General features: G+C 39.8%; 1 protein-coding gene across 2 annotated transcripts in view; it reads right to left on the minus strand.

Moving 5' to 3' along the window:
• PITX3 (paired like homeodomain 3) overlaps nt 1-10,825 on the minus strand; it is a 194,884-nt gene extending 184,059 nt beyond the window's left edge. Inside the window, exon 1 of one of the 2 annotated variants that reach the window (XM_063961385.1) lies at nt 10,627-10,825. Coding sequence is in view for 1 of the 2 variants with exons in the window: in XM_063961384.1 (XP_063817454.1) it covers nt 10,007-10,043 (37 nt within the window). In the remaining variant the exon portion in view is untranslated. Of the gene's footprint in view, nt 1-10,006; nt 10,169-10,626 lie in introns of those variants that run through there. The other variant, XM_063961384.1, reaches the window with a different exon arrangement.
• Nucleotides 10,826-12,066: the final 1,241 nt, after the last annotated feature.

Genomic DNA, 12,066 nt, shown 5'->3' on the forward strand with positions numbered 1-12,066 from the left:
CAGATGGGTCATAGAATTACTTGAAAATACCACAATTAGCCATAGCTTATAAAGAAAGCGATTCCCTTTGTGGGGCACTCTTTTAAAAGAGGGGATCACTTTCTTTATTAGCTACAGCTAATTGTGATCTATTCAAGTATCAAGTATTCGATTCCTGGGAGCACCTACAACTAAGTGGTATATATTAGGACAATTGTGTTGGATTGTTTGTGAATAAATTACTACAATCCTCTAAACAATAAGTCATAATCACCCTTTACCCATTTGGGTCAGAGAATTATCAATATGTAGGCAGTCCACAGTATTTTCACTGGAAACAGTTCACCCAGTGTGTGCAGATTGTAGAATCATCTGTGGAAGCAGCTCACCCAGTGTGGGCAGATTGCAGAAAATTAAACTGTGGAAGCAGGTCACTCAGTGTGGGCAGATTGCAGAATAGACTCTGGAAGCAGTTCACCCAGTGTGGGCAGATTGCAGAATCATCTGTGGAAGCAGTTTACCCAGTGTGGGCATATTGCAGAATCATCTGTGGAAGCAGTTCACCCAGTGTGGGCAGATTGCAGAATAGACTGTGGAAGCAGATCACTCAGTGTGGGCAGATTGCAGAATAGACTCTGGAAGCAGTTCACCCAGTATGGGAAGATTGCAGAATCATCTGTGGAAGCAGCTGACCCAGTGTGGGCAGATAGCAGAATCATCTGTGGAAGCAGTTCACCCAGTGTGGGCAGATTGCAGAATAGACTGTGGAAGCAGCTCACTCAGTGTGGGCAGATTGCAGAATAGACTGTGGAAGCAGTTCACCCAGTGTGGGCAGATTGCAGAATCATCTGTGGAAGCAGTTCACCCAGTGTGTGCAGATTGCATAATCATCTGTGGAAGCAGCTCACCCAGTGTGGGCAGATTGCAGAATCATCTGTAGAAGCAGTTCACCCAGTGTGGGCATATTGCAGAATAATCTGTGGAAGCAGTTCACCCAGTGTGGGCAGATTGCAGAATAGACTGTGGAAGCAGATCACCCAGTGTGGGCAGATTGCAGAATCATCTGTGGAAGCAGTTCACCCAGTGTGGGCATATTGCAGAATAATCTGTGGAAGCAGTTCACCCAGTGTGGGCAGATTGCAGAATCATCTGTGGAAGCAGTTCACCCAGTGTGGGCAGATTGCAGAATAGACTGTGGAAGCAGCTCACTCAGTGTGGGCAGATTGCAGAATAGACTGTGGAAGCAGTTCACCCAGTGTGGGCAGATTGCAGAATCATCTGTGGAAGCAGTTCACCCAGTGTGTGCAGATTGCAGAATCATCTGAGGAAGCAGCTCACCCAGTGTGTGCAGATTGCAGAATCATCTGTGGAAGCAGTTCACCCAGTGTGGGCAGATTGCAGAATCATCTGTAGAAGAAGGTCACCCAGTGTGAGCAGATTGCAGAATAGACTCTGGAAGCAGATCACCCAGTGTGGGCAGATTGCAGAATCATCTGTGGAAGCAGTTCACCCAGTGTGGGCATATTGCAGAATAATCTGTGGAAGCAGTTCACCCAGTGTGGGCAGATTGCAGAATCATCTGTAGAAGAGGTCACCCAGTGTGAGCAGATTGCAGAATAGACTGTGGAAGCTTATCACTCAGTGTGGGCAGATTGCAGAATAGACTGTGGAAGCAGATTACTCAGTGTGGGCAGATTGCAGAATAGACTGTGGAAGCAGGTCACGCAGTGTGGGCAAGCTGTAGAATAGACTGTGGAAGCAGATCACTCAGTGTGGGCATATTGCAGAATTAACTGTGGAAGCCGATCACCTAGTGTGGGCATGTTACAGAATTATCTATGGAAGCAGGTCACCCAGTTTGGGCAGGCTGCAGAATAGACTGTGAAAGCAGGTTGCCCAGTGTAGGTAGGTCACAGAAGTTTTTGTGGAACCCGATCACCCAGTGTGGGCAGATCGCAGAATTATCTGTGGAAGCAGGTCACCCAGTGTTGGCAGATTGCAGAATTATCGGTGGAAGCAGTTCTCCCTGTGCATGCAGGTCACAGAATTCATTGTGGATATACAGTGGCTCTTCCCCTGCAGATAACAGAATTCTCTGTGGCTGTTGATCTATGGTAATGGGTCAGTAATCATAATTGCCTGAAGACCGTGGTAAGTATACTTATCAGAAGTACATGTAGAAGATGATCTTAAAATAAATACTTTAACAATCAACTAACTTCCCTCAAATAAAATTGTCAGTGAACTGTAAAACAAGTTTATAAAAGTCCTATTTACTATCTCAGAACACCAATGCATTATATATATATATATATATATATATATATATATATACCTGCATCTCTTTCTATTGATTACATGGAGCAGTATAGAGCAGAAATCAGTTCCATGGTGATCAGTACAGTACTATGAGTTGACTCGTTGTGAGTGCACATGCCCAATATTTGGGTACCATACTGTAGACTACACTGGCTGACCATTACAACAATTAGGGGGAAAATAATTAAATGAATAAGAAATATTTCTGTGCAGCCCATGGCATTTGTCTAGTTGGCCTTTTTGGCATATATAGTCCTAAGTGTGACCATATGATATAACAGAATTGAATGTTATTGAACAACACATACTGAATATATGCTATGGTTAAGCAGAGCAGTCTAAAATGACAAAAGCTGTACTGCTGGCTGCTGCTCCTATAAAACAGGTGAAACTAAAAGCAAGTAGTTTACTAGGTACAGAGTAATGGGCCCTACACACTCGGCGACTGGCCGCCGAGCTGCCAGACGGCCAATACGACCGTCGGATGACTCGGCGGCGGCGCGCGTGAGGGGGAGTGATGGGGGTAGTGAAGTTTCTTCACTCCCGCCGTAACCCGGCCCCATAGCCCTGCATGCTAATATGGACAGGATTGTATATATTGGCCTGCAGTTATGAACGAGCCAGCACCAATGATGAATGAGCGCAGGGCCGCGCATCGTTCATCGTTGGTGCCTACACACTGAAAGGAATGAAAGGTATCTTGTTCATTAATGAATGAGATCATTCATTTCTTTCAGTGAAATCTTTAAGTATGTAGGGCCCTTAAGATCTGCCATGCTTCAACCCCATGATTTTACATCATTGACATACAGTATTTAGGGCAATGTGTGTGTTTCAGCTAGTATGGTCCTTTTATCTTGTCATGCACAGGCAATGCTGACCAATGAGCTTGTTAGAGTGGACACTGTACATGATGGGCATGCACACCTCATATCCATATTATAGGCTGCAGGTGTTCGTTTGCTGATAATCTTGCTGTAAATTTGCTCATAGCACAGTTTAGTTATAATCATTTTTACCACACAGGGACATCAAACCATATATAATAAAAGGCTAACGCAGCTCTTCCCCTCTATGGGGGGAATTCAATGTTATGCACACCTGAGGCCACTGGATGGAGTCCAAAAAAGCAATTCGAGTGAGCAACAGAGCAATTGAGCTCCGTTGAGGTGCGCACAACCGCCTATGTTGACATTACTGTTATGCTGATAATTTTGACGGTATGGTAACTAGTACATCTATGTTCACCAGAAAAACATGTAAATACACAAACTGCATCTACAGTAAGACTGCAAAAGTCCATAAAATATCCCCATTCTTCCTTCACATCTTTAGTGTTAGTCTCATGGGGGGAATGTAATAGGGTGTAAGAATCAGCACGTGAGAGATTTTGGGAGAGTTCTCCTGTTTTTTTGAAGTGGCAATCATTTACATGGCAAAATCATCCTGGTTTTGCCATGTAAATGATCGCCACAAGGAGAACTCTCCCAAAATCTCTCACATTCTGATTCTCACACTTTATTACAATCCCCCCTTGGTCATTTTGTTGAGGCATGGCCATATAGGACCTGGGAGGCTAGTATCAAGCAGGACAGCTTGGAGCAGTACTAGATAAAAAGCTGTGCAAGTAGCTGCCAGCTTCCAACTGCCACATTTGTACAAGCTTGCAGAAGTGTATCGTTATGACTGAGAAATCAGAAAACTCCACTTGGCTGAAGTTTGTTTAGGTTCTAGATGACACATTTTATACATATTTCTTGGAACCAAATAATTAAAAACGTTTTATAATAATTTGTCCCCATTCATCCCGGTGCAATATGTGCCTGATTTAAGGGAGTATGAGACACTTGCTACACTGCAATGCACATACAGATTTGCTAATTTCTGTGGCATTTAGCTAATCACTGCATTTATGAATAAATACGTATTTTCTGCATATATGCATTGTTCATCCAATATTTACAATCATTTCAAGCACATTTATATTAATTAAGACTTCTAATATATACATGATCTATATATATATATGTGTGTGTGTATGTATAAGTATATATATATATATATATATATATATATATATAAAATCAGACATGTCACATAAGTTTTTGTTGAATCAGACGGTAGGTTAAAAGTCCCGTGAGCTCATTTGGTGGGCAGAACACCAGTTGTTATTATTAAGGTATATCTCTGTGGTGCATCTCTGTGTACACGTTGCAGTCAGTATACACATTTTCTATATTATTCAGATGCAATAGTACAGATAATAGATATCAGCATTGACATATATCCCAGTTTTTTAACAAGATGATCATCAGAAGAAAAAAAAATCCTTGGTTTTAGCTATTTCAGGAAACTTCATGAGTTCAAGTATCCATTTATAACCGGCAGGTAGACATATTCTAGACCCCTGTTCTGATGCTGTTACAGCCTTAAACTGACAGGGCACGTTGGGACTTACAGTTCCACAACATGGAGGGAGCACAAGTACATAAATCAGATGCAATCTGATCATAAAATCGGAAATGTGTTTTACATATGATGTACATATTTTTGCTAATCCTGATAACATAATCAAGTAAATCTATACTGTACAGATCATATTTTCCAGGATCCATCATTGCACTTGTTTGTGCGCAGACAGGACATCTAAGCTTTTATCCATGCAGCAGTCATATGGTTTTACGCTGCAGCTCTCCATTTCCAATGCGTGACAGAAACTTCTAGCAGCTAATGCTGCCTTGTGCTGACAAGTTACTTACAGATTACACAATATTATTTACTAATATAGCTCTCCATTTACACATAATATCGCCCGTATTACTTTAGGTAACACTAGATGCCACTAATATAGATTAATTACATATTTAAATAAACATTATGCATTTCAGATATACGACTGTCGGCTGAACCAGATACTTCGCAGCGCTGTAATTTATATTTACGATGTTGCAGCATGATATACATATATTGAATGCATTAAATACATATTAACCGCGATCTTACGTTTTTGTTTGTAAGCAACTGCTTTTCATAAACATATTTTGCGTTTATAACATTGAAATAAATGCAATGAGTCATTTAATGAATGGACCAATTAACACAGAATAATAGGCGATAATATGTTACAACATAAACACAAATCACTAAGATGTACTTCATGTTTTTTTTATGTTCTAAAATACGTGTCTATTTCTACATGCATAACCCTGGTGCCACTTTTTGTAACAAGATCCTATTAATATCTTTTGGGATCAGCTATCAAATCCTCTCTTCTTTCACACCCATGATCAGCCCGGTGTCGTTAAAATGTATCCTACATTGCGAGTTTTCAGTCATATCTTCATTTATTCCAGATTGTCTCCTTTTATCATTGCGTATGCAGCGTTCATCACAACGATCTGTACATTCTCTATAGTAATAGCTTTAATTTAGTATCCAAATAATTGTATGCATGCAACTAGTCTCTGCTTTAACTGTGTGTGTGTGTGTGTGTGTGTGTGTGTGTGTGTTTATAAAACATATATATGTACATATACACACACACACACATATATATATATATATATATATATATATATACATATATATATATGCGCACACACGCGCGCACTCACAAATGCTCATCTAATGCGCTTTTGGTACATTTTTGCTGTTTTTACACATTTCAGTTACTATTTTGTACAACACAAATAAATCATATGCACAATAAATTAACCCTGTGTCTCCGAGAGCATGCAATGAAAAATCTCTTATGTTTCTCTACAGATGGGATAGAGGATCTCAGCAGTTGTGGCTGTGTGTGAATATCTCAGCGTTTCCATCAGCCCATGGGGCCCCCAGTTCCTGTGTGAGAGTGCCCAGCACCTGCAGCTGTCAGTTCTCTTGATGACCAGAGCTGAACCCAGATCAAATCGCAGCCTTTGTTCCCAACAGAAAACTTTGTATTGTGCCTGGTGAGATCGACTCTCAGATAAAGAGCCAGGGTATGCAGCACGAAGCCAGCAATTTACAGAGAGCCAGCCTGGAGTGTAAATTATTTGAAGTAATATAATGTATTTTCACAACTGTCATCTGATGACTATTCCCAATATGTGACCTATTAGCGGGTACTTCGCCAGAGCTCTGCCTTCTGAAGAGTTCCTAAAGTACTCTGTACCATTACACATGACCCCTGACACATACAGACACAGCAAAGATATCTATCTATCTATCTATCTATCTATCTATCTATCTATCTATCTATCTATCTATCTATCTATCTATCTATCTATCTATCATCTCTCTCTTTCTTTCTCTCGTGTGTGTGTGTGTGTGTGTGTGTGTGTGTGTGTGTGTGTGTGTGTGTGTGTGTGTGTGTGTGTGTATGTGTGTATATATATATATATATATATATATACACACACACACACTATATAGATAGATAACTATATAGATATACATACAAACATACCCCCCCACCCCACACACACACACACACACACACACACACACACACACACACACACACACACACACGGACATGTGTAGTGTAAGAGCACTCCTTTTATTTTCTTCACAGCAGTATTATTTAGTAAAATTCTGTCACGCACACACACACACACACACACACACACACACACACACACACACACACACACACACACACACACACACACACACACACACACACACACACACCATTCTCCCACCCCACCCCACACACACAGTATATACAACAGCGACGGGATATTTGGTATTTCTCAAGAGCGGATCCTCATTATCTCCCTGGATCAGATTATAGATTGGGATCTACACCGTTCATCCTTCATTTACAAACTGCGGAGGGGGATATACACCAGTAATCTATCACGTGTTAAATAGACCAGGGATTAAACTGAGATCTGCAACACTTATCTTTCTCATCTACTTAATAAGTTATCTATGGCCGGTTTAGCGCCACTTTAGATCACGGTTTAATCGAATCTACGCAATTTATTTGATTTATGTCATATACATTATCATTTCAGAACTAGATTGGGGATTGGAATTGGGAAGGGTCCATAATTCTCATGTCATAATGCATATACATTAGGCTTTCAGTTCAGTATGCAACCGATAGTATATGTGACATATCTCAAATAAAAATAGACAACATTCGGTTTTCAAATATAATAAAAAAAACAACAGTTTTTGTTAAATTGGTATTCTGAACATCTGATACATATAGAAACCAAGTATTCTTAAGCCCAGTACTCACGGGCCGATCAAGGAGAGATGTGTGCTGAGCGAAGCGCTCAGCACACATCTCTCCTGCCGCTCAGCACAGCGCGATCTGTGCTGAGCGGGCGGGGGGAGACGGGAGGGCCTCTCACTTCACCCAGCGGGTGAAGTGAGCGACCCGCTAGATTGGCCTGCATGCAGGCCAATCTAGCAGCGGCGATAGCGATGTGCGGGGCCGCGCATCGCTATCGCCGAGGGGGCTACACACGGAGCGATCCTGCCGATATTCTAAGCAATCTAGTCAGATTGCTTAGAATATCGCTCCGTGAGTACCCCCCTTTATCTTACATAACAAACTGTAATTCAACGGGTTTTTTTATACTAAAATATTTAATATACTAATTCTGTTAGGTTATTCCAGAGCTCCAAATTGACAGTGCTTGGTAAAGCATATTTTTTCTAATCAATCATACAGGTTGCGTTTACTTGTTGTGATCATCCATTTAATGTAAAATTAATAAATCCTCATACGCAAATTAACAGATCCACTTTTATTTGTGGGATCGCTCGAAAATGTCATGTTCGCAAAATAACCAGCAATAAAACAAATAGTGAAAACGATTACAAAACATTTTGAAATTAACATAAGTGATATATTTGTAAAATAACTGTAATATTATAATTGTATACCATATTCTGCACAAATTTGAAGTTCACAGTAACAAAATAAATGGTCAGGTAAAAAAAATTGTTCAAATAAAATAATGGAACACTGGTAATGATCGTATACATTGTTGCAAAATATTATCAATTTGTCTACATTGCACACAGACTTTTTAAAGCAGAAACTTTATTGTACAGAACTTGTATTGTTTAAAGATTATCCATATTCAATTCATACGAAAGTATGTAAATCAGGATAGATAGATAGATAGATAGATAGATAGATAGATAGATAGATGAAATCAAGACCGGATATCTATCACAAGAGCAATAACACGGAAGATTTATAGCCCCTGTAGCTGACCCCCTGATACTAAATGTTAAACTGTAAGAAAGCAGAGGAGTTAACACTTTGACTTCCATGCAAGCTAATAATATGCAATCTAGGCCCACCCAGCACTTAGTGGCAGGGTTGCTACAGGGTTAATACATGCTGACACTGCTATTTTACGAATCTGTGTAAAACTACTTACTGGTGTGACAGCTCAGCTTTATTATGGATAGCTATAATGACTGATGGTGAGAGGTAGGCAATGGCATAGTGCTGCACTACTACAGGCGGAGAGTGACCTGGGTACAAGGGGGACTATGGGAGGTAATCTCACCCCGTGCAAACCAAGATCTGGTTCCTGTTAAATCATGAAAAATCGTAGAACAGATTTTAACCATAATTTCCTTCCTGTTACATTCATAAATTTTACAGGAGAACTGGTGGGGTGACAGGTGTGCCCAATTGGACAGGCATTTACTAACCGCTAAAAAATAGACTTAACAAACCAACACTTCTTTCAGTCCAATCCCACGGGATCCCACTCACACAGCTGCAAGAGAGGGGATAGTACGCGTTGGGTTGGTGATGACTGATCATGAGTGAGTGTGTGTATAATAAATATATATATATATATATATATATATATATATATACACACACACACACACACACTTTTTACTGTGATTTTTCCTATTGATATACATACACATTTATGTTTCGAAGTCCATATATTCCATTTTATATATTACTATTATTACTTTGATCTACTACTAAATATAAATTATATATATATATATATATATATATATATATATGTACAAATACTTAATGCACAGCTCATTTAATAGTGATGCATTTTTCTAGTGGTGGCAATACATGGTTTTACGCACTGTATATTACGGAATAAATTCCATACTTGGGTGTCTCTGTACTTATTTCACCCCCAAAGAAGAATGTGTCTGTATATATAAATGTATATATATGCGCACATATATCTCTCTACATATACACACATGTATAGGAAGTTTATGGAGCCGTGTTCCTTGCTGGTTTCTCAGCTCTCCTGGCATGTCAGCCTACAGCAGCTGCTCCGCTGGGAGATCTCTCATACTGCAGCTGTTATACACACTATTGTAAACAAATCTGTATTTCCTATCGCTATACAATGTAGTGTAATAAGTGTTACACAATTACAAGAGGACAAACCTCATACATGAACTACAAATATATTGTATTAAAAATGTCAAATATCATTTGCAGTCCATATGTGCATAATAGAATCATGACATGTCACACTACCTGCAGATTTATATTTTAGATTAAGTTTTGTAAGGAATATTTTATTACAACACTTATTCGTTGCGTCATCACCAAGAACTAAAAAATACATAAGAAAAACTGCGCTTATTAATTGCATTTACCACTTCGGAGAGTGTGACGCTGTCTCCCCTCCTAATAACTTGCATGGGAAGATCCCAGAAAGTTTTCTGTGCCGTCCAAGAATTGCTCACTTACACTGTAAACAGGAGTCAGTTCTTTGTATAAATATCATTTCTCCAGCAGCTGTCTACAACAGCATTCGTTTTACTTCTTTTCTGGTTCAGACTGCGGGTCCCAAGTAAGTCTTTCAGAGTGTGTTCTCTTCTACCTCCCTGTCCTGCCTCTGATTTATCAAACATTTCAATGAACCTCAATATAGGATTCAATGTCGGTGGTCAGGTGGTCATTCTGTACAGGACTGAACGATAAAAATTTAACGGGATTATATTTGGGGGCTGACCTCGCAACATGTAAAAGGACCGGCTGTGAGGTTACCGGGTGGGGTACCTAATTAATAATATGACTTTATATTAAATAGCTGAGGTGTGTGTGTGTGTGTGTGTGTGTGTGTGTGTGTGTGTGTGTGTGTGTGTGTGTGTGTGTGTGTGTGTGTGTGTATGTATGTGTGTATATATATATATATATATATACATACATACACACACACACATATTTAATGTTTGTCTAGGTTATCTATCACATGCATATGATGCCATTGCCTACTGCTGTTATGTACTACAGTGGCACGTGTGTATTAGATAGGAAAATGTTCTGCTTCTTGTCTGCCGTTATAATAAGGAAATAATTGCACTTACAGTGATGCTGACAGGCTTCCTGGGCTAATCCTTGCTAGAGAACAATGTGTCCTGCGCTGGATATAAGGCTTGCTGGCTGCTGTAATAGTTAAGTCCTTCCTTAGTTTCCCGGGCGCCCTGGTCCTTGTTAAACTGCTCACATGCAAAGAGAGTAGAAGAGATTCCAGGCGACTGGTTCCCATTCACTTCTGCCATTCACTTTATTGTAGGCAGCGGGCGCCCCTAGCCCCAGCCAATGAGTCCTGCATCCTGAGCCGGCCCCTTTCCAGATGCTCAGCCCAGAGACATGTCCATCATTCCAGCTGTGCTCAGCCAGGCTACACCCACCAGCCTAAATGAAGCTCTTCTCAGTGACAAGGTTACCCCCTGTCCCTGTCCCCGTGCCACACCCCCAATATACAGTAATCTGCACAGACACATGGCTTTACAAGAAGGGTGTAAGATCACCAGTCTGGCTAATGAGACACACAATCTAAGTAGATCTGTATTGTAAGCGTTATTAAAGCTCTCAGAAGCTTGGTTATGTGGAATCTCCTGTCTATGATGAGCTAGTGTTTTCAGTCACATGTTACAGGATAACATAGTTAGAGATCACTGATATTGGGTGTATAGCCATAAAAATAAATAAATAAATAAAAATAAAGCTAATAATGGTGTATGATTTTGTATATTAAGGACATTAAACGGCAGGGTACAAATTCAATTGTGCATTGAATTTAATTAGCTGCAAGTTGTGTAGTGTGAAAAAATGATAGCCAACAAGAGTAGTTCAGCAATCACAAGTGTTTAGAGCACCTTGGGGTACATTGTAATGTTTCTATAGTGTCTCTCATTTTTTGCTTGTATGGCCAGTGTCGGATTAACCCCTGTGGAGGACACTAGGAAGTCAAAATCTCTGGGGCCCTTCGCAACTTATCTCCTAATATGTTTTTCATTTTACCAACCAACAGTCTATGCTCTGGAAACTGAATGTGAATCTGATGGCTATGGGTTTATGTACTTTAAGTTGTTAATGGGCACATTGCATTAATACAGTATTTTTTCTATAGAGTCTTTAACGTAACGTTTTTGTTTCTTTGAGTTGATTCATGTTTTCTATATTTTGGAAACAATTTAAGAAAGCTTGATTGACATTTTCTTTAAAGATAAAACAATATTATTTTGATCTGCCATTTTAAGAGGTGCAGGACCCATAGGCAACTCTGCCTATTTGGTAATCTGGCACTGCATACTGCTATGGAACACAAGCTATATTACCAGGGCTTTAATGTTCTAATTTCATGAGTAATATTAGCACACAAAGCTGACAACGTGCATCTATTTGAATCTTCTCCTTATTGCTTCAGGGAATTGTCATATTAGGCTACATCAGGACCTCCCACTTAATTGAATAGGCCGTGAAAGTCAAGATAATTATATCCACTCTGTGTAGCTGAGTTA

Source organism: Pseudophryne corroboree, chromosome 3 (genome assembly GCF_028390025.1).
Source record: "Pseudophryne corroboree isolate aPseCor3 chromosome 3, aPseCor3.hap2, whole genome shotgun sequence".
In the NCBI taxonomy this organism is placed as follows: domain Eukaryota; kingdom Metazoa; phylum Chordata; class Amphibia; order Anura; family Myobatrachidae; genus Pseudophryne; species Pseudophryne corroboree.